Raw genomic sequence first — 26,267 nt, forward strand, 5'->3', positions numbered from 1 at the left:
AAATAATTCTACCCTCCACTTATTGTTATTATGATTTTTTTTTCTCTCAAGAACTGAAATTCAAGATGAAATTGTGCAGGGAGAAGGCTTCCCCCTGACCCTCAGATTCATTATGGAACCTGTGTGACACCTCCTTAGCGAAAACCCACCTCACTGCAGTATAGAGCATCGATCTTAAGTGGATCCAATCTCATGTTTAGCAGATTTGATGCATGGCAGGTGAGATAAGTGTGTTCTCCCTATGGAGACAGAGTGGTACAGCGGTACATTGTCCACGTGTTTTCATTCACATAATGTACTCTGTAGCGCGCTGCCGTTTCCACTACGGCAGCTCCAGCTGCATATGTACCAGTGGTGGATGCACGAGTGTGTGTTGAGCAGTGGAGGCTTGTTTCAGCACCACGGACAGAGATTCATGTGTGTCACCAGCAAAGAAGACAGGAAATCCTCCTCTGAGGCCAAAGCGGCCGGCGAGGCTCAACTGCACAGTGATGGGCCTCAGTGTGTGCTCTCTGTGTTTGTTTTTCCTCCCTCCATCTTCCTCTTTCCACCTGTCCACCCCCCGGCTCTCGACCTGGCCCTGCTTTCTCTTGATTTCTGGCTCCGTGCACACTTCATGTGATGTTTGAAGATGATTAAAGGCGAGTTGCTCAAAGGTGAAACAATGATCAAAACCACTTTTTTTACCGCCCAAACATCACTCTGTTTGTGCCATTAGCTATTTAAACTTGGTCTTGTGTCGTGAAACGTGACGACCAGTTGAAAAACAGACTTTTTGCTCCGACCAGAAAGGACATGTGGTGCGAATGGTGAATGGATATTGTTACAGACCGTGATGCACCTTGTAGACGTTCAAGGAAATTTCTTAGTAATGACAAAGAACTGTTGTAAAGGATTGATTATATAAAAAAAAATCCATAGGACTGCCACATTTCTCCTGGGAAGATAATGTGGCTGCAAACCTACTACATGGCTCACTTTAATGTTATTCCAAGGACAATTTATACGTGAACTTCCAGCTGATGAGGAATTTTCATTACAGGGAATATAGCAAGGTGAAAGGTTGAATGTATCCCTTTAATAATCTTTTTTCTGTCCAGTGTTGAAAGTCAGTGTAGTTGAAATACAGTTTTGTTGCACTGCTGACACCAAGAAACTGCTCACATAACGGTGATTGCTCTAGAATTGAGAACACAACACCTTAGGATTAAAAGCATAGTAAGATACAGTGTATTTGATTGAATATAGACTTTTTTTTCTGTTGTATGATGTGATTAAAAATAAGAGTAAAACAAAAGATGGCAGAACCTTCAAATGTCTTGTTTTCCAACACAGTGGTTCCAAACCTCTCGATGTACACGGAGGGATTTCTGGGTGGATGAGTCTGTTACGGTCGGTGCTCACGAGGGGTTGAGAAACATTATAACTGAAGATTACCAAAATCTCAACATAAAGCACATTTTAATGATACCTTCTGATCCAAGATGCAGTGAAATTTCCCATGAAACCCCTCTCCGAAAGCTGTTTCATTATGTATGTTTTTCCAAACTCACCCCTGGCAGCATGGCTTTCGGGCTAATATGCTGGTTTGCTTGCAATGAGGTACCAAATGTCTGGGACAGTATCACCGATATCTCACCTTGGGGGATAAAAAAAAAAAAAAAAAATATTAAAACAATTTTTTCTTAGAAATTTCACTTGGTAGTTTGGCGATCCAGATTGTAGCCTTTTGCGGGCTGTTTTTTGCACCTGGGCCTTATGTTTGTCACCACTGCTCCACAGTCTTAAAGGTGCAGTAGGCAGGATTCGGCATCTCCGCCATCTTACCTAAGTAAGATGGTGTTTTGAAACTCAGCACAGCCAATCCTGTCCTGTTTTCTCTGACATCACGCCCTTACGCAAGTTAAGCCCCTCCCACAAGAATGTGCAACGAACGCCTCTCGACCAATCATGGTTAGAGCCTCAGGGCTCTTCTGATTGGTCAAAGATACCTGGAGCTGTGGAGATTCCTTTTCAGCTCAGAACAGAGACAGATGGAAACGCTGTGCCCTCGCCATAGTGCAATTATGCTACACTCCTAAAGGATTATCAATGGATACTCTAACATTTAATCCAAAGAAAACACAGAAAAATTAGCATTGACTAGCAAAATCCTGCCTACAGCACCTTTAAGTTGGATAAAGCGTTATGGTGTCTGGATTGCCTGGTGTCAAACTGAAACGGCTCTACTGTGTGACAATTCCCGTCGTTGCCAACAGCAGCCCGGTCATCGAGTTCACAGTACTGCAAACGCATGTTTTTCCATCAGCGAACCGCTGATTCTGTCACCACTGTCTTGACTCATAACACAAAAAAAACACTGATTTAGCATGCATTTAGATTAAAACAGAGAGGTTTGCGGAATGCAGGCAGTGCGTGTGCAGTGTTACACTGACTTCATTCGAAGGTCTTTGTCTTTTGATTGCTCTCTTCTGGGGGTCTCTGCAGCAGATCTTCTGCCTCCGGATCACCCTGTCATCTACTTTTAATTTTTTACCAACCACATCCTTCACCATATCCACAAATCTGTCTCTTCTCCTCCTGTCTGGCACCTCCGTCTCCTTTTACAGTATAGTCACTATCTCTCCTCAGCACATGTTCAAGCCAGCCTTTGTAACAGACCAGTGTAAAGTAGCTGTAATTTCTCTTTAATATCTCAAACAATTTAGACATCCGATTGAAGTTATGCATGTTTGAAACTCTGAATGACCAAATTACCACTATCGGTGTTCTGGCTTTATGTTGCGTAAAAATCTGCTGGATCTAATCACCTTTCTTTGTTTGATCTTAAAGTAATGTTTCATTTTTGCCTCACACTCACATACAAAAGCCGCATCCCTTCTTTCTCATCTCCAACACTCAGCTGCAGTATTAAAGCGTGTGAGTAACACAGAGTGGGGGTTCATTTACTCACTGTGATGAGACACAGCTTATGATTTGCCAGAGAATTGATTTTTTTTTTTTCCCCCTTGCTAATGAAACGGTTGCTTTGCAGAGATAGCAGAAGCCACACCGAGGGCGTTTTCTCCCAAAAAGCAAAGTGAAGCAGTCTCTCCCCGTAATCGAAAAGATTGCACTTCAACTTATTGTTAAACATTTAGGGAAATTGATATTCCTTTCAAACACCTGCTCTTTTACAATCAATTAGCAGTTCCGGAGCAGCGTGGCGTGTCACATTTTGGAGGCGCCGAAGTCTTCTAATCAGTGTGGATGTGAAAGCCAGCTGAAGGTCACATTTCCTCGATTCATTCTGTAACACAGCAGAAACCTAAGAGGCACATCTCCGATTCTCATCCCGCAGAATTTGTCTAAACATCAACTGAAGGTTGTCTTCATCAAAGAAATCTATGTGCAGGTTCCTGACATTTAAACTTGTGTAACAGCACCAGTAGGTATAAAATGGAGCAGTCTTTTGCTTTTATCTGCAGGCAGCGTAAAACTGGCTCTCATGGGCCTCCCTGCTGTGTTCCCTCAGTCATATCTAAGGCGATAATGGTTATGTTAGAACAGTGAAGTGATGGATCAGGCAAATGCAATCTATATCAAAAAAAATGGATTGAACTAGAATCGGCGTGCCAGTTGATTTCTGAAACATGCCACTGTTCGTGACAGGTCTGACAAGACCCGTAATTAACTCGGCGTTGGTTTGAGCTCAAGGATTATTATGACTAGAAGCTTGTATTAATGAAGCACTGATGACCTGAGAGCTGGACTGAAACTGAATACAGACACTTTTTATTAAACACACTAAGTGTGGAATTGTATTTGTGCACAAGAATACACAATAAAAACCAATGAAATGAATGATTTAGATCTTTATTTCACGCACGGCTAGAAAAACAAAAAAATACACAAAGTGAAGTCATAAACACTGATACAAATATAGTTATTTATAAATCAATATATCACTATATAAGTACCAATACATTGAAATGAAATAGTGAATATTTATGTACATGTGATTTAAAAACATTTCAAAAATACCTTTTCTACATTGTATGTGTGGAGAAATTTAAGGAATGAATGAATTTAATTCATTTTGGAATAAGGCTTTTACATTAAATAAAAAAGGGGTGAAAGTGACGCGCTGTGAATACTTTCTGGATGCACTGTAAGAAATTGTCCTCGTCTAATATAACAAGACGTACCGCCACACCAGTGTGCAGCTATTGTGCCTACATGAAATTCATTTAATTACTTTATATTTTATACAGTGCTTTCTGTTAATCTATTCCAATTTTCATAGTTCATATGAGGCCTTCGTAGCCTCAATTCTACTCAGACATTAACAGAAGGATGTGAATTAGCTCCGCACAGCCAGAGCTATAGATTCTCAATCAATGAAGAAATAAAAGAGCACTGCTATTGACTGCACACTCCGTTTCAGCCGATGTCTTGGGTTTACGTGTTGGAATTTAAATCAGCCAGCTGCTCGGTTTCTACTATTGCTCTTCCTGCTGGTAGTTAAGTTAAATGACTTTGCTTCTCTCCACAGAGAGTTATCTGAGTGAACTGTTTACCCATCCACGTGGAAAAGCTCCACTCCCGACCTGCTCAGCTGTGGAGTTCGACTCTCGGGGTCTCTGCTTCTGTCCAGCAGGGCTGTAAAGAGGTCAAACTGGACTCTGAGAAACACGTGCACACACTGCCTGACCTATTGATCTACTTCCTCAAGGAAGTAATTTGTTGGGCTCGATGTGATCGGGTTATTTTCACCCATGTCAGTCGCATGAAGCCACATCTGTCCGTCTCCACGGAACGATTTCTCAGTTTGAGTGACTTTTGGGTCATAGTGACTGATCATGCGGTTAATAAAAGAATTTCACTGTTGCTGACCTGCATTCTCTGTTCCTGCATAGCTTCAGAGGAAATACGTGTGATGTTGTCTTACCATGAATGAGCCCCGGACAGGTCCTAAAAAAACAAACGACTGTGTTGAAATGAAAACAATTTTACAAGCAAGAGGTCTTATAGCATTGATAATTACCTGGAAACAATCCGCCTTGACAGGGTTACTTTATCACTGTCATTCCTCCCACATGTTCCGTAATGGAAGCCGGATAATTCAGTGTCAGCGGAGATTGCCTTGTTATTTCCTTTGCTCGTGTATTATTCCATTTCATCATCCTCTTAAGAGCATAATATTGGCACAATGGGGTCAGTGTGTTTTGAGCCTCCATCTAAATGTAGACTGTTTAGTATCTGTGATTGGCTCATACCGCCGATGCCTTTAGGGATTTCTCGACAGAAGAAAAGCAGGAGAGAGCACCTTGGTAAATGTTTGATGACAAATTGGTACTTTGTGCTTCTACTCAAGAGAAACGGTGGAAAACAGGAGGTCAGAAGTATTGAAGACTGAAGAGCTGTTTATGTTGTTAAAAGCTGAGCGGGTAAAACTGTAATCATCGAAAGTGAAAGAAATTTGCTGAAAATGTTGACTGCAGGCGGAACATCAGAGAGAGAAGTGAAAAGAGTGGAGTCTGAATGGAGGATTGAGAAAAAGACAGGTGATAGAGAGACGCCAGTTTGGTGGTGCGACTTCCAAAGTTGTCTTCAATGGAGACCATTCACTTTTGAGCCAAGCAGATGGGAGTTTGGATGGACGAGAAGAGATAGGGTGAAAACTGGGCGTGCTAGAAAGATTGTGTTTGGAAAACATCACAGTTGGCGCCAAAGCTAAATTAGGAGGATTTCAGCAGATTCAATGAAGAAAGGAGGACTACACGGGGAAGAAGTCATGAATGGTGCAGCTATTAAAAAAATGGAGGGGAGGAAAATCTAACAAAATGGTCAGAAAACATTATAAAAGTTATGCAGAGCATCAGAAGATTGAAATTACAGTAAAGACCTAAAGAAGAAGTTCTTTTGGAGAACATGGACTCCTGGATTTTTTTGGATTCCTTACAGATTACAGTTCTATCCTAACAAAGGGAGAAACACTAATTGTAATATTAAAATCCTTCGAACAAAATGTGAATCTCTGCTGAAAGCTACTTTCAATTCAGAGTGGTGTCGTTTTTTAATTTCCCATGATCATTCATCTTGGCACTATGTGAGACAGCGTTCCCACAGTCACACAGTTTGAGATTCTCTTCTAATAAAGTGGGAGAGAACACCAAGTCTCGGTTGTAATCGTATCAATTAGACCACATTTTGCTTTGCAGTTTCTGGATACCACTTCCGTTCGATTTCCGGATTGGATTTGGGTTTGATAATCGCCAGATGTGTGGTCATGCGCGGGTTGATAACACTTTCCTTCAGGCGTGGTTGAAGTAATCCGAGGTAGGCAGCTGAACACACAGCCTAAAGCCCCGCCGGTCCCGAGGGAGCACAGGAAGGGGCGAGGCGGAGATCAGGCAGCGAGATGATGAGTGAAGTCCAATATGAGGAAGATTTGAAGCGTGCAGCGCGACGTGAGCCGGAGAGAGGAAAGTGGCTTCGCTGCATGCTAATAAAGTGATCATGTCCGGCTCCAGCTCATGGCTCCTGATGGCCGACTGCTGGGCGTAAATGACAGTGATGCTGGCGGTGAGGGAGAGCCGAGCAAGTGACGCTCAAAACATTGACAGTCACTCTGTATTTGTTCAACGGGAGTCCAATGATGGTCTGAGTATCTCTTCCGAATGAGGAATTAATTCACGCACAGGTTTTATTGTTTGGATAGTGCAAAATCAGGTTTTTCCATCTCACTGCAACCTAATGCAACATTGATGTGTATCCTTTTAGAGCTGGGTGTGATAAGATTTAATCTTTTCCTGGTTTTGTTTTTGAATTAAATGGTTCGTTTCATCCGTAAGTGGCCTGTGAAACAGCGGCATCAAGCAAACATGCTGATGTAGTCTTCATCTCGAGAGGGAGAATTCCGTCACTGTAGATTTTGATAAACTAAACCAGTATTCCGTTAACTGTGAGCATCCACTGATATTCTAGTTTTTCCTATCTGAGATTTGTTCCATGTCAGCTTTAATCAGTCCATTCATCCTATTAAGGCAGCATGTCAACATTTTATCATCAAATTTGATGCCCTGGAATCAGGATAATTTGACAAGTTGCAAATACATTTTGATGGCTTGTCAACCGAGTCAGAAGAACAACTGTTTCTGATTTTTAGTGTTATCTGTCAAAAGTCCTGGAAAAAAGGGAAAAGCTGTGATATCTGTGATGGGATCATGGACTGCTGAGGCTCATTGATCCCACTGACTCTCCTCCTCATAACGTACAACACTTGAAAGATCTGCTGCGAACAGCGCACCTTCACAGGCCTGCTGGAGTCGATTCGTCTGGGCTGTTTCGGCAGCAAAACATGGACTAGTGCAATATTAGGCAAAATGCTAAAACCTGCAAAAGCTTTGCTTTTCTGAAAGTAAAATCTTGAAGTTCAAAGAATAATAAATATGAGTAAGTCCTCTCTTCCTCATGGTTAAATGTTTTACTCAAAGCAGGAAATCTCAAAAAGGACTTGATGCATTGCTTCAGCTACGTGGATCAGAACCCGAGAGCTGATAAAAGCCTTGTTTTTCTGATGGGCAGCATCCACTGCGTGCCAGACTGGTCAGGTGACATTGCCTCTCCCATGGTCTTCTCTTCCGCATCATCCCCACCGCTCCTGTCTTCCTGCTTAGTCAAGGTCTGGATCTCTTCCAGGGCTCTCTCTCTCTCTCTCTCTCTCTCTCTGTCTCTCTCTCTTCTCTACCTAAATTGGCTCATCACACCCTTCTCTCTCTTTTTTTTTTTTTTCCAATTATGACCTCTTCTTGTGTACGATCCTCCGTGGACAGATACAGAGACGTCACCCTGAATAACCTTTGAGATGACTTTGTATTCCCATATTTTATTGGCAAAGAGCGGCTAAATCAATGGCAGCCGGTGACCTCTCGTACAGCCGCAGGGAGATGGAGCTCTTCTGGGACTCCTGAAGGAGGTGTTTTCTACATTAACAGTTTGTGTTTTGATTTTCCTTTTTTCTTCACACAAGGACATTTCATGAAGAAAGCTTGTCAGGCTTTATAGCTTATATCAGCTTGACAATGTAATTATGTTGGTAGAACTGTTTTTTATCGGCGTATAACAGCACGCTGTATGAAGAACACATACTTTATAATATATTTCCACAATAAACCCGTATCTATCCACACTGGTAGAGTATATAGACATGTTTGTCTGAGATATGAGAATTGACGTGATCCCTCCTAGAAAACGAGACTTCATAGAAAGCCGATTCGTGGCTGTAAGTGTTGTGTGCTGGAGGCTGAGTGTCTCCTCACATTCACATATCCATAGCTCAAGCAGATCAACAAGAGTCTGCAGCAGAGCAGCTGAATATTCATCTGCTCAGATGTTGACAACAAACACCAGTAAATCTCAGACAGAATCACTTAAATCACAGAGCTTTTCAGCTCTAAGCATTTAGTTTCACATAAACATTGTTTGCTACAAAAAAAAAAACTAAGTTTACAGTGTTAATACATTCTTTAAGTAGAAGTACTTCTAAAATCATCTTAAGACACATTATAACTGTTGGCCTTTTTTTTTGTAAAACTTTGTATGCCAGCTTGGTTATAGCAGATTATTCAGGATCGTGATTTAGCATGATACAGAAACTCTATTATCTTCTTACTGAAAAACAGGTAATAACTTGTCTGGACTGAATATCACCATAAATACATGTAAAAAGAGTATATTTAATAACTTGTTTCTCATCAGTTCATCACCTTCTGCAGTTGGACTGCAAAATATGTTGTAAATTTGTCATAATTGTTGTTGATTGTTGATCAGTGACCAAATTATGTAGTTATATGTTTGTTTGCATGTTAACATATTTGGTTTATCCTCTTGCAGTCACACACAACGCCCCCTAGTGGTCTGGTAGGCTAACTACATATTTTTCAGTGTTTCTGTGTAAACGAACATTGTTTTCAAAACTTTGCTGTGTAAGCACAAAACTTTTTTTTTTTAAATAGAATATAAAAACACTCTGTTTTTACTTTAGACGTTGTTGTGTTGTGTAAACTGTGTTAAAAGGATTAGTCCTGTTTTATTAACAGAAATGAAAATGACAGAACTGTTATTTCTGTTTAGATGTGAGAGAAAAAGTGGAACTTCCTCAGAAAAAGTCCCTGTAACGATCACATTAAAACACATTTAATCACCCTTTCCTTTCCCCTCTTTTCATGACACTCGTCAGACTGACTCACTCACTCCTGTGTGACCTTCAATTCATTTTCTTTTCCCTTTGTTCTGTCTTTTTTTTGACTTTCCCACTTTCAGTTTGGGGAGTTTGTTTCAGCTCCCGGCATCGGTGCGAGTACCATGGCCGTCTTTGTCCCTAGAGGGAGTCATTGAGAGCTTCCAAGGACATGGGTGTCTCTTGGCTGCCTGACAGCTTGTCAATTACCGTGACCAGCCGAAACTGCCTGGGGCATGCAGATATCTCGCCCAGCAGCAGATCGGCACAGATATGGAGTGTGTGGCTCAGTTGCTCACGCCACCTGTTGGCCCGCTAATGGATCACTTGTGCAGCCACCTGAACCCTGCCTCTCCTTATCTCGCTCTCGCACGTACCGCAATAGAGACGCTCCTCCGCTCATGCAAGTCAGTCCGAGCCGCTAAAATCCATACCGCAAAACTGAAAGAAATGAGGAACTACATGTTACTGTGGTTCTTGTCCAAGTAAATATGATTACAAGTCCAACAACTTATGTTTATCAAACAGGACTCATGTTATTTAAAGCACCACATTACCATAGAAAGTGAAAATGTCGGACTTGGTTACTTTTTGCTGCTGTGTCCGTGAACAATGATTATATCCACTGTGCATGGTCGAACCAGCTGCTTACAGTATTTTTATTTTTTCTTTGTTGCTTTTTCATGGTGGTGAAGGACACAAAGGAACAAAGGTCCTTTGTCTCTTCCACCAACTTGTGTCACATTGGAAGCACCGCGCAGCAGCGGGGATGGAATCGATATTTGCTGGCACAGGAATGTTCTACAGTAGAGACGTGGGCAGGATGCAGATGCATTCACATGTGGAGCCATTCCCGGGGATCTGTCCGTCTTTCTTCACTGTTGTTTACTTCGTGCGTCCAACTCCTGTCTGGGTACCCGTGTGTGCCGTTTCCTCTAGGAAATGCAATCATGACAATCACCACTTGGCAGTCGTGTGTGAAAAAGCACTGCACTTCCTTACTTTTACCCCTTCTCTGCAAAACAAACTATTAAGGCTTTGATGGCTTTGGTACGAGACAGTTTTTCTAGTTTGGCTTCATATAATGAAGCAATTTACTACCCTCATTTATAGACCTTCTGTTAGTGGGTTAGTTAAATTACCAACAAGAGCTGCTAAGCAATAATTACAACTTTCAGATAGTCGCATTTTTAGTGACTCAAATGGCCACGAAAATGCTCATTTGCAAAGTTGCGCTTCTCTTTCACTTTTTCTTTTCACACTGTTCAACACTTTGGCTCTTTCTACAAAGTAAATAGGCCGGTTAAACGCATTGTCAACAGAGGAATGTGACTCCCAGAGTCCTCGTTCTACAGTTTGCAGAGAAACACTTGAGAACGGTCCCTGCTTGTCCATTCACATGCTGAGTGCTGTCAGAATTTCTATGAGCGCATGGGGCCGGGCAGGAATGTCCCTCTGACCAATTACCTGATTAGCTTTCTGTGCACACACAGCACAGCCAAGACTAGCCCGCTATAACACACACACACACACACACACACACACACACACACACACCGTCTGCCAGCGTCCCTCCCTACTCACTGAAACACACAGATATGCAGACACATGATCATGTCCACAAGGACGGATACACATACAGCTGTCCAATTTGTATTAGTTACACATATATAGTGAGCATACAGTTTATGTCATTGGTCTCTCTCTCTCACACACACACAGACACGCACACACTCATATCCATACGTTACTGCCAATTCGCTGCAGTCCACTAATGGCTTCAGTGCTTCACTGCAGTAGTCCTCATGCAGCCACCCTCAGCTGCTGTGATTGGCTCACACTGGTCAAACAGAGTTCACCGTCGTATCATTATCTGCCAACACACACACAGGATTACACCCAAAATCCACATTACACACACTCTTCACTACACCCATCAGCTGTACAGGAGCAGCTGTTTCCTGTAGCTGCAATGCAACAATTTGTTTCTTAACTTACCTTAAACGGTATTATAAAACCTTAAAGTCATCTGATGATGCTAATATTTGTATTTGCGGTCATATGTCTGGAGGTAGGTGTAGGGGTAAGATCAGTTTGGAAGTGATTGCTATTTTGGGTGAAATTCACACCATGGCTGTGATGGATCTGTAATTAGCATGCAGAGTGAGAAATGGCCTCCGCCCGCAGCACCTGTTACTGCGAGTCCCTGTGTGCTTCCCTTCATTCCAACCCTCCCTCTGAAGTGCTCTTAGTATTGTTTTTTTGGCTGCTTTTCTCAATTCAGCCGTCTTTGTGAGTTTCCTGAGAGATCTGGTAGGAGTACTCACACGTTTTAATGAATTCAAGTGTTATACTGAAAGACGGATATTGTTGCTTGTTCTTGAAGTTTCATGTCTTTTTACTGGAATTTCTTCTTTTAATAATAATTTTGAGCTGTTCACTGCCTTGATCAAGTCTTCCATGCAAAAGAAATGTTGGACTTAATAGGATTAGTTAAATAAAAACAATATCTGCCTGTCTTTTGTCAATATACGGTACTCACTAATTGTCTTTCCATTGCCTTTTTCTATAACCATCTCATGACAGTTTACCTATAATTAAGAATATGACACACTTCACATGGAACATTGACGATGCATTTGGTAATTCTTTTTTTGTTTTTTTTGTCTGGTTGTTCATGCCATAAATTAAATGCAGACTCCATCAGAGAGCAGGTTTTGACCCTAAATCAACGTACATGTGCAGAAGAAGATGTGGCATCACACTGTAAATATGGATGTTAGCCGTTTCTGCAAGTTGGGATACATTTTGAAGTCCTGCTGCATTCTGAGCCCATATAAATCATGACTAGATGATAGAGGGAAGAGGAGTATGTATTTGAATGGCAGTGTTTTGTGGAGCAGTGGCTGTAACAGGAAGCATGTGCGAATGTGATTCGTCTAAAGTTGCTATTTCCTCTAGCACAGACTTTTGATGTCTGTCTCACTTCAATGGTGTAGAAGTCAGTCTGAACAGTCCTGAGATTGAAAAAACATCTGGAATCAATCTGATGAGGACCGAATCTTGAAAAATAGGAATTATGCAGCCCTGAAAAAAAATCAGATATGAGTCATATGTCACCAAATAAAACAGGATTTAGGTCCTTTTCCCTGTAATACGGATGTAGACCACTTTAAGGATAACTTCAGGCAACACCACCTGACCAAATTCATGCTTTGCTCACCTGTTCATCCTTGTCTCAACAAAGTCATCAGACTTTGAATGTGCTTTGCTGGCATTTGTCTTACTAATTGACACTGAGGGGAGATCTTCTAATCTGTTGGGACAAGTCTATCTCTTCGTTAAATTGACTTCTTATTTTTAAAATATTGACTCAAGAGATACATTTCCAAAACTACAGTGAAGTCAAGAGGGTTATCTCTTCGCATTGACGAGTCTTTTTGTTCCGCTATCATACCTCGTTAGTGAAGGCAACAACAAAACGAACAGTGTCACGTTTGTCGGGATTGATTGTTGCTTCCTATCTTTCAACGGGGTAGATAAACTATCCCGGGCCAGCTTTGCCCCTCCTTTCGTTGGGCCACTTTGATCTAATGGTTCTCTGCTTTACTCTGCTCCTGTAGGAGTTGATGACCAAATTGATAACTGAGACTCCAGACCATCCAATCCCTTTTCTCATTGATCACCTGCAGACCAAGCAAGACAGCCCTGGAAAGCTGCACAGAGCTCTCTCTGGCTCCGCAGCACTGTGGGCACAGAGCTCCCCAGGTTGGTACCCAGACATGCAAACACACTATTCCTACTCAAATACATTAAAAGTTTTCATCGGTGTGTGTATTCTATACCGGTGATCCTGCAGAGCCTCTGTTCTGCGTGCTTTAAATGTCTCAGTGCTCCATCACACATGACTGAAGAGAACACATTCATCATATTTTGATGTGTTTGAGGAGGAACAAACCTAAAACATGCATGGCATTGCTTTCAGGGATCACCCTTCCGTGCAATACATTCCCATTAGTCTGGATCCAATAAATCTGGCTCAAGAAAAAAGAAAAAAAAAGAAGAAAAAAAAAAAACTGCCTTTGTACTCTGTGCTCTGAACATATATTGTGTTCTTTTTTTTGTGTTTTTTTTTTTTTCCTTCCCTCCCAACAGAAAGCAAAAACACCCGAAGGGAGTACAGCAACTATGAGAAGCCGTGGCAAATTCATCCAAAGAAACCGAAAAAATCAAAGAGCGACCTGGCTGTTTCAAGTATCTCTCCACCTTCACCTGAATCCAAATCCTGTAAGAGCACTGTTGTTTTCGCCTTCGGCCTCTTCGGCTCGATTTCCTAATCCCTAACTATTTTTGTGATTGCGATAATGGAACAGACACACGCTGGAATATGAAGCGGAACAGTCGCGTTACCTGTTGTTCTGCTTGTTTCCCAATTACATGCCTCATTGACTTTAATCTTTCATATTTAATTCAATATAATTATATCTAATTAAAGTTAGTCACAGTGTACAGCCCCGTGTCCTCCCTTCCAGCCTCCCAGAGCAAATGACTTCATTTTAAAGTGCCACTTTTTAGACGGTTGCTTCTGCACTGCTACACACTTTTAGGATTAATAGTTCACAAACTTCTTCTCTCCATGCAGATCATTTCCTGATGGCGACTTCTTTTTTAGTTTCCTAATGAATTACTGTAACTGCGTGATGTTGGAATGAAGGATAGCACTTGAGACAGTGAGGATGGGTCAGACGGGGAGCACGCGGAGCCATAGACCACTTCAATAATTTAACATTGCGCTCCGTCAACTGCCAGACCGAGTCTATTTCGGGCAGCGGTTGAAGCGCTGGCGCTCGCAAAACCAAGGGGAAGCGGGTGTTGAGATGAGCGGATTAAAAAAAGAAGGAAGAAGAGAGAAGAAGCAAAGTGAGCCAGAGAACGGGAGAAGCACATCAAGGTGTGCTTAAGATTGGCTCTTTAACATCATCCCCGCTGCCCCTTCAGAGTAAGAAGCCTTCAAAGCTCCATTTAAAGTCAGATCCCATTAAAAATACATGCACAGGTGTTTTGCCATGCAGAGCTCATGAAAAATTGAAAACGAAAGAGTTGACTCTCATCATTATTGTACAATGCAGCAAAAACAACACGAACTGTGTCTGAAACACACCCAGAGGTCCTCTCGGATCAAAGCAAACCTTTTTATCGTGGCGTTAAGGCTTCGTGTGTGTTAAAGGGTTAATAGACTTTGGCCTTCCTCTTACTTGAGTGATAGTTTAATGGGCAGATCCTGGGGGAATTGAATCCTTAACCCCTAATCTAAGCTATTAAGATACAACTCAAGCCTTTGCCGCAGCAGCACAACACTCAGAGCCGAGCGGCGGACAGAAAAGGCGCTCTTCGCCGGAAGTATTGAGAGATTTTTTTCCTTTTTTCTTTTCCTCCAGTCTGTATTTGGCGGAGACACTTCGCTCCGTGTTTACGGCTGTTACAATGCCAAGCAGCTTAGTCAGGGTAAACAAGGGTAGAGGGAGGCAGATTGTTGCAGCAGTGCTGTCACACATTCACTGTTGACTTTCTTTATCGTGTCGGCGACGCGAACTTTTTACACCTGTCAGCGCAAAGCATGAAATTTATTTGGAAATCCTTCTGCAGATCAAGTTTTCAGAATGGCCTGCAGACAGGCACTGCATTCATTTGGCATCCGTCGTCATAACCCACTGGTTTTCATGTTGTTGGAGCATAAGAACATTAGAGATGGGTGAACTCCACGCTCCGCCTCTCCGTAACTTTAGATAATGTCTGAATTAACCGTCGTGTGGAAGCTGAGGGAGGCAGTGAGAGGACACGGGCTGTCAGTGGAGAATGTAGGTCATTTGCTGCTCCGGTTGGAGTTATTTTGTTAATCAAAGAGACTGACAGACACTGTCCCCTGGCCTCTGGCCAGTGAGCTCTGTGCTTTTTGGAAGCGACACGATGACTTTTCTGCCAGAGTTTCCATTTCGCTTCATCCTGCGGTAATTCACAAAGTCGTGTCGCGGCAAAATAGTGCATCAAGCTGTGATGTTACCGGTTTACATCCGTGTATGGCATATGCTGTTTTGTTTTTTTTTTTGGTTTCCTGTGTCGTCGTGTTCAACGGTCTTTGACGTGAGGCTGAATCTCTGTGACTCCCAGTGCCGCGGTCCACCGAGTACCCGCCCTGGGACTGGAGGGAGAGCCGGGATTTCGATGAGCTCAACCACATTTTGCAGGAGAGCAAGAAGCTTGGCAAGGCCCTGGAGAGCCTGTCGCGCAGTGAGTGTCTGCGGCGTGTTCCCGCCGCACCGAGCACCGCTTAATACATCTCAACATATAGTGGAGATCTTTCTGTAAATGTCAGGACAAATGCTGGGAAGAAGCCGGATGGAGCGGCTAATCTCACTAAGCTCTGTCTAAGCCGGGATTTCATCAACCGCACTGCGCGTTTCAGTGTGCTTTTTCACTGTTTCCCTCTTTCTGCAGGCATCGCCATCTCCGACGAGCTGGACCAGGTAGATTTCCTCTTGCTTCTAATCTTCATTATATTGATACAGATGTAGTAACTTGGCAGGCGTGTGGAAGGAGAGCGTTCTGCGGGATTCCTCATGTTACTTCAAATAAAAGCCAGGTTTCATAACTTTCTCTGGTTTGGCAGAGAAGAATGTCTCTCTTTTTTTTTTTTTTTTTTCTGATGATGTACTGCTATCTCACAGGAGTGATATGTGAGCGATACTTCAGCAGGCATGTCCTCCATCTCCCTCTCCCTCGCCGCCTCAGTGTGCATCTTCCCCGCAAAGCTTTGTCTGAGCTCCGTCTTTGTCCTTGCCCGGCCCCAATTCTCTCCCCCTGCACAATAGTGCAGTCGCTGCCCAGGCTGGAGATGCACTGATCGATTTGGAAATGATGGGTCTGGATGAGAAATGAAGCATATGTTTTGACAGAGACTTTACTTTTTGCTCAGTGCAGCAGTACATGTCCAACATCGCTGGCACGCAGCCCGGAGATATTCCTCCTTTTTCTGCGGAACCGAACAGGGACTGAATACTAAACACCTGCTGTGATCACGCGGAAACAATACAATTTAATATTATCCTGTAGTTAAAGAAATATATCGAGAAATGTATTCTTCTCTCTGACTGAACGGTGTATAAGTTTATGATTTCGGGATGTTGTGGCGGTATGCTTTCTGAAGAACAGATTTATACAGTTATGTGAAATACCTTTTTGCAGGTGTGGGTGGAAAAATGCCACTTTTAATTAAGTAATAAGAGGCTTTAATTTTATCCTGCAATGGAAAAGCCATTGTAATGTGTAGTGGAAAAGAGAACAGTGCGTCCTGGAAGTGATTGTGTGGAAGCTATTAAAAAGATTGTAGTTTGTAATTAAAAAAAAAAAATTGTAGGGCCATGGCTTCTTCACTATTATAGGACCAAAGGTGACCCGGCACTTGTGTTTAAAGAAAATATACATTATGTATAAAGCAAAACACAGATATTGATGATGCTGATGATGATGGTGATTGCTCCCTTTCAACCTGTCCCCTTAACAAAAAAACGGCGCTCTCCAATGGAACAAAGGGTTTAAAAAAGGAAAACAAGCAAGAGCACCTTTTCCAACACAAATGAAAAAAACAAACCAATTGAAGAATAATCAGTAATGCCCTTTTTTAATCCCTCGTGCCTGACACCCTCCACTTCCTGTTGTTTTATGTTTGCTCGTTGTTTAAGTTCCCCATTCATGCTGTTCCACAGTCTCACACTTGTCTAATTTATGATCATTTTAAAATTAGATTTCCCTCTCAGTAAATAACACCCTTCAGTATCCCCGAACAACTTTTTTTTCTTAATTTGAACCTTATTTGTTAAGTGTTGTATGCAAGAATATGAACACATTTTTTTGAGTGACTTGACAAAAAAAACAAAAAAAAAACCTGTTTTAAAGGCAAAGAGTCCATTTCATCATCTCTGCCTTTCTATTTGTCTCGATGTCTCACCTCTTCTTGTCTTAGAATTTAGGGGGTTATAATTCGGTGCTGCGCCCCCGGGTGGTGGGGGAGTGGATCGGCCGGGCAGAAGACGACGCCGACCCCCTGGCCGCCGAGATGCTGCACCCCCCGACCCCCCGGGACAAAACGGAAGCGTGCTGGAGCGCAGACAGCAGCCCTGCGGGAAGGTGAGCGCCTGGCGTTATACATCTGTGTCATAATATATGTATAAATGAGAGCGTGTGCCCGCCAGCGAATTAGTCTGAATCATTTAATACGGCAAAGTTTGAAACTTCAAGAACTTTGCGCCGGCTATTGTTGGGTCTTTCAAAAAATGAGGAGGTAGACTTCTCGGCTGCGGCTGCCCGAGGAAGGCCCATCTGAATGAGTTTGATAATCCCATTTCAAAGGCGCGATCAAACATGCTTGCCACGATACCGCTTCAACCCAGTTTCAAATTAAAGCTAACCTCATTTCTGTGTGCTCAAGGCCAAAGAATTTTAGCACTTGTTAATTTGGAAATGGCCATATTTTTTTTTTTACAAACTTCGCCATGAACTGTAAATAATTTCTTGTTGTCAGATTACGGTTTTTTAATTCACTTTGGAAAAAAAAAAATTATTCAAGTTTCCACTTGGACAACCCTGGCAGATGTTCTGACTATGTGTGTGTGTGTGTGTGTGTGTGTGTGTGCGTGTGTGCGCACTGCAGCTGCTGATGTGACTAATTAAAGCAGGATGGGATATAAAACCATAAATCACACCCAGGACTGAGCTGACACACACACGGCGGTAATCTCATTAGGTTACTGTATGGGCGGATTATATGGGGAAATCACTTAGTTAGGAGTCTGAGCTGGGAGATCGGGGTGTGTGTGGGCTCGCTGATGAGCTCTGCTCCGCGCAGACGAGGTGTATTGTGATCACCTACGAGGAGTGTGACAAACTTGGAGTGTGTTTGTGACGGAACAGCATCCTAAACACAGTAGCATCTTGCTCCCTTGTTAAATAGGAGAATACTTAGATTAGAAAATGTATTAAATTATATCAGCTCTGAGCTGCATTCTCTTGGAACTTGTTGTTACTTCTAATTCTGTTTGAACATTTTTTTCATGTTTTTGTCCAATACAGGAATTAGAAATGGTGATAAATGTGATGTGAGGCTTCATGATCATTGAGCTCCAAGTTTAAATATTAGGTTTCTAATATGAGAGCTGCTGAAACTGACCACTCCGATCAAGTGGAAAACTGGCAAACACCAGCAGTGCCCTGGCTTAAAAAAATCCCATCTGGGCTTTTCTAGGTCATCCACTCTGCTTCTCACATACTTTCAGGCTGGAGTTGTCATTTTTCCCTCATTTATTCAAGCTTTGAGTCACTTCAGTCCATCTTTCCTCTGCTTAGTTTTGTAACTTCACTTTAAAATGTCCCTCAGTCCGGTCTGCCGGTCACAAATGACCCTGACAGGAGCTGACGACTTGTGCCAACTTACTGTGACTGACATGCCGAGTCTCTCTGCCGCATGTGCAGAAGGGCACATGGGAAATCAAGACTCGGCTCCAGCAGAAAGTAGTTCATTGGGATTGTCCAGTGGAATGAAACTTCATCGGGAGGGAAGTGCTCTCCCTCTTCTTACCTGTCTGTTCCGTATCCATTCATCTTCTACACTGCTTTATCCAGGTGAGCGTCGCTGCAGCCGGTCCCAGCTGACCATAGGCGAAGGCAGAGTGCTCGCACTCGCAGTCACACACCACTTCCTCTTTCAGCAGTGAACTTTAAATGCACATTTTTCAATGGGAAAATGGATAAATCACACATGAAAAAGGCTCAAACCAGGGGTTTTTTTAGCCGTGAGTTGGGAGTGTTATCCACTGCACCGCGACCCACTTTCCTGCTCTCATATGTTTTTTTCTCTCGGCACCAGCCGATTACGATTACACATTCAAACTGTGAACGAAAGCGGAGAACACGTCGCTGTGCGGTTTACACCTGTTTTTATTTTGCGGTAATATTTATTGTCTTTAATGACCGGTTTGTTCCTCCTGAGGTTGGCTCCTGTGGTGAAACAAAATTGCTGACACCGGGAAAGCTGCCAGCAGGCTCAACGAGCTGGAGATTTCCATTGGAGATATGAGCCTATTATCTAATGCAACACATTAAAGTAATAAAACTGTACTCGGTGCAGGATAACTAAGCACACTTTATGTTGGGTTTCTTTCTCTTTTTTTTTTCCTGCTTGGCTTGCTGTCCCCATGATACATTCTCCACACGGTGTGCTATTATTTACCTGCTGGTTCTGAATGATTGTTTTGCAGTAACAGAACTTTTTCTAACAAAAACGACATTTAACACTTTTCCCTCCTTATTCTGACTGAAAAGGAAAACATGAAACTCCACCTACTTGACCCCTTGGTACCCCCATGACCCCTCTAATAAGAAGGACCTCACAGACCAGTCCACCCTGCATATCAGCAGATATAAAAAGCACAAATAACACACTGAGCATATGAAGCAGTATCGGTCATCTTTTGACCCCTTCCTATTAGCTATAAATTGAAGTCATTAAACTTAGATTAGAATCAAATGAATACTCGTCCGTACTGGAATCGCCTCCGCCCCTTCGCCTGCGGGATAGCAGAATTAATTTAGCCAATATAGAGCTAATGCAGAGCGGGCGTTTGGAACTACGCCGCTGAGTGTATCAATAAAATAGAAACCTCATTCTGAGACCGAGATAACGCCGCTTCACCTGAGAAATATTTAAAGCTTTTCGAAGAATCAACATGGGGACTCATTCAATTTTTTTCCCCCCATTTATTTTCTGTTTTTAATCAATAAACTGTGAGGCCACATGATGCCGCCGCCTCTGCATTAATAGGTGGTTTGTAAATGTGTCTAAGTGACCTGTGGTTTAATTCAGCTTGTATCAATATTTTGGCTGAATAATTACAGTCCATGTAACCTTTTGACAAAACGCCGCTAATATGAAGACAGGAAGTAGCAATTACTCAGTTCAGTTCTGATGACAGATCCTGATGCTGATTATAAACTACCCGTCTTGATTTTAACACCTACACGGCCCTCGATTTAACCCAACATCCTCTAAGCTGCTAATGGTTTGTGGTTAGCGGCGGAGTCGATGCTCCGCCACTCACCTCAGAGCAATTATCCCGTCTTATCCTCTGCCGAGCAGCCATTTAGAGCAAGGCATGCCGCACCTGCGCGACTCCTGACACGACTGTTTGACATTTTCTCTGTAACAACCGTGAATTGACTGCCAGCTGCAGCCGGTGACGAGGAGCGCTAGTCGCTGTGCAATCTGCACACCTCTGAAGTGACTGTAGATCCACCAGGACAGAGAGAGACGTGCAATAGACAGAAACAGGAAGTAGTCAAATACAAACATTTTGTTTTTCAGGTTTCGGTACTTGACAGCACACAATGGAAAATAAACTGCCAGTGAAACATCTTTAGCACAATAGCCCCTCACATTTAATTACATGCAAATATGTACTGAAAGGTGATTTGTTTTGCTTTCTGTTCTTTTGTTTCCCTGTCATTCAGAATTCATTTTTTTTTGTATTCCTCCCTCAGCCTGAAAATGGAAACAAAGAGCAAAGGTCTGAAGGAGCAGCAGCAGCATCATAAGAAGCTCCTGGCAGCCATGCTGTCCCAGGACTCCTTCGACTCGGTCCACAGTCCCGCCCCCTCCGTCGTGGAAGAGGAGATTGAGGACGAGGACGACGCCATGGAGCTCCTGGGTAAAGCACCTTGGGTTTTCCATGCAGATGCAGGCCGTTAATTCTTGCTTGAATTCCTCCTGCCCGGTTGTGTGAGGCTCCCAGTTCCTGACCGGACTGGAACAGCTTGCCGTGCTTAGCGTGCATGTGTGTCTCTTATATGTGCGAAACGCGGAGCCAAGCCAAGCTGACTCACGTCTCTCTCACATGAAGACGAGAAAAGAACCAGAGCCGTCACCTTTAATGTTCAGTGAGTCACCCGTTTCTGCAGAGATCACCGGCGATTTCTGCCTCTTTCATAACGTTTCGTGATGAAATCGATCGGCTCTGATCTGCAGTTTCTTTTGCATTTCAGTCACTCCTCTTAAGTGGAAGCACAACGGGATTAGTGGCCCTTAAGATTAAAATAACAATGGATTGTTCTTTGAGCTGGCATTAGCAACCTTGTGACCTGCAAATATATGAAAAAAAAAAAAAATCTAATGTAGTCTGCATGTGTGAGTGTTGATCTGTTTTTAAAGTTGAAAAAGAAAATACGTATATCCACATCTGAGCATGTGAAATGTGTGCAAAGGTGAGAGAAAGTTTGGCCGTAACATTTTAACACTGTCTAAAAAGCAATAAAGTTGAATCAGATGCTCGGCTCAGAGTTGAGGCTCCGGCTTTTCCCTAGCTGGGAAAAAAAAAAAAGTGCTTATTACTTTTGCAGTTGCTGCTTTGACTGCATGGATTCACTCGAACGGAACAATTTCAGATTCTTACATCGACTGTGCGGTGTTGCCTGAAACTAAATAACAGAGGAAATGGGTGTGAAAGTTACTAATAATTAGCCAATAAGCAGAGTTACTGGTAGTGAAGCCGCTTCAGCTCATATAAAGTGGGAAGTTTCCTTTTCAACTAGCCTCAAAGACATGTTGTCAGGATGAAGAGTTTATAAAAACATGCATCATCTTGCACCAGAAGATTTCATGAATGATATCCTGTTGAGATTGTTGTCATTTTCAGTTGTAATTGTTTGGCTTTATGACAATATGGATATTTTACCGCAATCACTTATAATCTATACCACAACAAAGAGAGAAGTAGTTTAAAGTTTAAATCTCAAGGTTATTATGGCTCAGTTTTACCAGTCTGAACCGCCCTCTTATGATAAAATTGCTGAGTTCACTGAAACTTGCTGTTGGCACTGGCTTTCTGTAATTTCCATAATTAATGGAGTAAATAGCGGTCAGGATTCTGGATGAGCTGAGCAACACTTCCATGTTCTAGCAGAGTAGCAGCATTGATTTGTTTTTATTCCCAGTGTTTGAGTGCTTGCCTGTGCTCATTTCAGTTGTGTTGACTCAGAGGGGGGGGGGAACACCTGACGTAGACTCTTGTTCCAGCTTCATTCAGTAAAGAGTGTGTGAGCTCGTCTTCCCGCCTGTGTAAACACGCGACACGACGCCTCAACGCCAAATTGAATTTGTCAGCTGAAGTATTCCGTTCGGAAGCGCCGCTTCCCTCCCGGTGCCGCTTGTTTCTATTTCATCTCCACGTTGTAGCAGTCGTTATCTACAGGGGCGATTCCCTTCAGTAAAGCAGCTTAAGGTCACAACACACATACATCAAAATAGAGGAACGGAAGCAAAGTTTTTTAGATTTAAAGCCTGACTCACAAGGATTTCTGGCTTCGAAATCCATGTTAAAAGTCATAGCTGATGCAGAGAAAAGCCAGCTTTTAAAACAGATTGATCTCAGTGTGACTTTCTTCCATATTCACAAACAAATGGATGGCATACAGTGTTTCTTTGAGGAGTAACAACCCACACACACTCTTCTTATGCACTCGTGTCTCACACGGGCTCCAATTATAGTGCCTCGGCGTCTGTGCCGTCTCCTTAAAGCTGCCGCTCTGCACAGTCTTGGTGTGCCTCTGCCGTTCTGCCGCAGCTCTGAGGCTCTTCCACCTATTAGCAGGAGCTTCTCACCGGGGTCACCCACAGGGTCACGCGTCTTAATGGAAGCCTGAGAGGCAGGAACCACGGGTTAGTCTCACTGCAGCCACGCTTCAAGGTTTACAGAGCGAATTCCACGCCTTGTGTCGGCAGTATCGATCAAAACCAAACTAAAAATCACTTGTTTCATCTGAACTGTCAGTCACCTAAATTGCTGGCTGCGTCTTCATGCAGGTTGTTACTGACAGATATCTGGGAAACTCCCATTAGAGAGTACATCTTAAGGAAAGGCCCATCTCTCGTGTCGAAATGCAACATCGACTGTGATGTTTTACGAGCTTTTGGCAGCTTGAATAAAAAAAAAACCCAACACTGATGTTTGACAGCATCAGGTGTGTTTTTCCCAGATGGCAGTAAACGCAGTATCAGAAACAAGCAACATGGCCGCCTTGTTTCACCGACTGAAAGGTGGGTGAAATTAAGCTGTGGAGATCAAATTTATCTTCTTTGGATATTTAGGGAAATTGGCTGTAAGCTTCACAGTTACAAATTTCTCAGAATTGGAAAGAAAGAGTGTTGTAACAAATGAATATCAGCGATAGTAATTAGAAGATTATTATGGTGTGGACAAGTACATTTCTTAACTTTCTATTAACTACTCATTTCAAACAAGTCTGAAATTAATGAAGAAATAAAAAAACTTTAATTAACTTTTTTTTTTTTTAATGTTGGGTAATGTGGAAAGCTCAGAATCTGACCAGTGATCATTTGCACATCAAAATGTGTTTGTTTCACCATTAGTCCTGCAAATTTGAAACAAAACAAAAAAAAAACACTCAAACTGACATGGCAGATACATGTTATGTGGAGTTTGCACGTTTTCTCCCTTAGCTGCTTAGAGGAAAAAAAAACATTTTGAATTCATTTATTGCATCTTTGCTCTCTTGCTTAGTTTCTCAGTGACAGGAGGCTCCAGAAAACAGGACATAAACATCACGCTTTCCTTTATCCTCTTTTTCTTCTGCTCCAACCCCACACAGACATTTCTCAGGACAGCTGAATCCAGAGGTGATAAATACCATCATAAAGCAGGATCTCGATGTTGGCGATGACCCTGCTTGATCACGGCTCGGAAGCCTTGGCATGTTCCCCCGGTGGCCTTTACACCAAAGTCCAGGGCAGTAATTCAGAGGAAATAATGTAACAAGGTCATCGCCCGCTGTCTGTCAAGGCCGGAGCGCAGAGCTCTCCAGGGCCCATCGCTCCTGCGTTGAACGCCTCCCTGAGTTGATTAAACCTGATGCTAACACGCATCTGATGGTTGCTTGGTGGACTTGGAGAAATGGAAGACCCCCCCGAGGGTTTCCGGGCCTCGTTTGGAGAGAAGGACCGCGGCACAGATTCTGTGGCTCGGCCGAAACGCTTGCCAAATATGACAGATGATCCGTAGCGGGGATGGTGATCCTGTGATAGTATATTGATCCCTGAAGGAAATATTCGTCTATTTTTCCCCTCCCTCGCTGGAGAGCACATCAAGGTTAAAACATATGGCGGTCCGCTCCGCGGCCCTCTGGAGCTGATGAGGGGCTCAATAACCTGATTTCACAGCAGAGTAGTTTTTACTGATCAGATTTGCACAAAATTGTTTAACTGCTGAAAACAGCCGCTGGTATTTGTTGTTACTTGCAATGCTCAATTAAAACTGCTATTCTAAAAAAACAAAAAAGTCATGTTATTTAAAACTCCAATTTCTTATATCTCTGGTGTACTATACAAACCGGATAAGGATGTTTGAATGTTTGACGAGAATTTTTATCTATTTTTTTCATTTTTTGCCTCTAGTGGCCTCCTCTCACATGTAGCAGTGTCTGAGGACCATTTAAAAACTTGCTTAGGGTGACCTCTAGTGGCCGAAAAGCTGCATTACACTGACAAAAAAAGGAATTTATACAGCACCATCTAGACACGAGGCCATTGAAGGCGCTTTTCAATTAAATTGAATTTGATATTTAATTCTAAAAAAAAGGAAAATTAATTACCATTTTAAAACATCATTTTTTGAGGGGTTTTTTTTTGGTTTGTTTGTTATTTACCCTGTCAAATTCATCAGTGTTATTGCTTCAGCCATTTCTGGCTTGAACTTAGGTTTGCATATAAGAAATACAGAACTACAGGGTAAGCTGGAATGATGCATTTAAATGAGCTTCAAAGTTTCAAGGTTGTCTCTCAGGTGGACTGTATTGTGGTGTAGTGGTTTGCACAGCATCAAAATATCCCTGGTTTTGTGTGTGTAGATGTGTGTGTGTGTGTGTTTGTCCTGAGATGGATTTGGGACCTGTTCAGTGTGTTTCCCTGGTATTTCTCAGGTACACTGAGGTTCAGGGTCAGGTTATGATTCCTCGTGGTTTGAGGTTTGCAGTGTATTAGAATCCTTTAAGATGAAATCTGAAAACAAAACAGAAAAAGAAACATGTGAGGCAAATTTCACCTCTACCTTCTGTCAATGTGTGTGTTCTTTTTGTCTGCCTCTTTGCCACGGTGAACGTTAAACAAAGTTTCCACCGGGAGGCAGAAAGGGAGCGGCAGTTTCTCCTGCTGTGTAAAAACCTCAACTTCTGTGCGAGAATCAGACGCGTAATAAAAAAGGGCTTAGATGCTACAAAGACAGCTGAGAACTTATCACCATTTCCATATTGAGCCGGAGAGTTTTCCAAACTGGATGTGTTTTTGCCAGTACCTGGATAAGGAGCTTATGGTAGCATGAAAAGATCCCTGCGGAATGTGTTACAGTGCTGCTCGCCAAGATTTTCCAGTTTTAATACACTTACAAAAGCCAAAACCATGACTTAAGGTGGTTTCTTTCATTCAGGGGAAAAAAATCTGAGAAATAAAATCAGCTTAGAGGTTAACTCCTATTGATTCTATCGTCGCTCTCAGGGATGGCACCGTGTTTTCCCCGTTGTTTTCATTAGTTCTGCACTTAATATTTACCACATTCGAAGCCCTGTTGGAAATGAATATGACTCACATGTTCTTATAAAGCCATGGAAAATGTCAGGATGCTTTGCTTTTCGCTGGGCGGCGAGACCACAGTTACATACTGATCTCAAACAAGAAACAAGCTGTGTTCAGTATGCGGGGAGAAACACCCTGTTTCTGGCCCAGCAGTGTTATTTTATGGTAAGTTAATGAGACAAGTTCGCCAATTCCCCGCTGTAAAGTTACTGCTCTTGTCATCCTCGGTGGAAGTCTTCCATTTCAGCCTTTGAGTTCCCACAGTGAATCCGCTCAGAAAACTGATTTGCATATGTGGAGGAAAAACACACGGCTGTTTATTACGCCAAAAGGAGGAAACTGTGCTTTTCTGTAGTA

At 42.6% G+C, this 26,267-nt stretch overlaps 1 protein-coding gene across 1 annotated transcript in view; it reads left to right on the forward strand.

Annotated features, from left to right (window-relative positions):
* Nucleotides 1–26,267, forward strand: part of c9h8orf34 (chromosome 9 C8orf34 homolog) — a 59,341-nt gene that overhangs the window by 1,499 nt on the left and 31,575 nt on the right. Inside the window, exons 2-7 of the mRNA XM_030099927.1 lie at nt 12,847–12,991; nt 13,379–13,510; nt 15,392–15,511; nt 15,719–15,747; nt 17,244–17,407; nt 20,813–20,979. Of these exons, the coding sequence (XP_029955787.1) occupies nt 12,847–12,991; nt 13,379–13,510; nt 15,392–15,511; nt 15,719–15,747; nt 17,244–17,407; nt 20,813–20,979 (757 nt within the window). The remainder of the gene's footprint in view (nt 1–12,846; nt 12,992–13,378; nt 13,511–15,391; nt 15,512–15,718; nt 15,748–17,243; nt 17,408–20,812; nt 20,980–26,267) is intronic.

This window comes from Salarias fasciatus, chromosome 9, assembly GCF_902148845.1.
Source record: "Salarias fasciatus chromosome 9, fSalaFa1.1, whole genome shotgun sequence".
Taxonomy (NCBI): Eukaryota; Metazoa; Chordata; class Actinopteri; order Blenniiformes; family Blenniidae; genus Salarias; species Salarias fasciatus.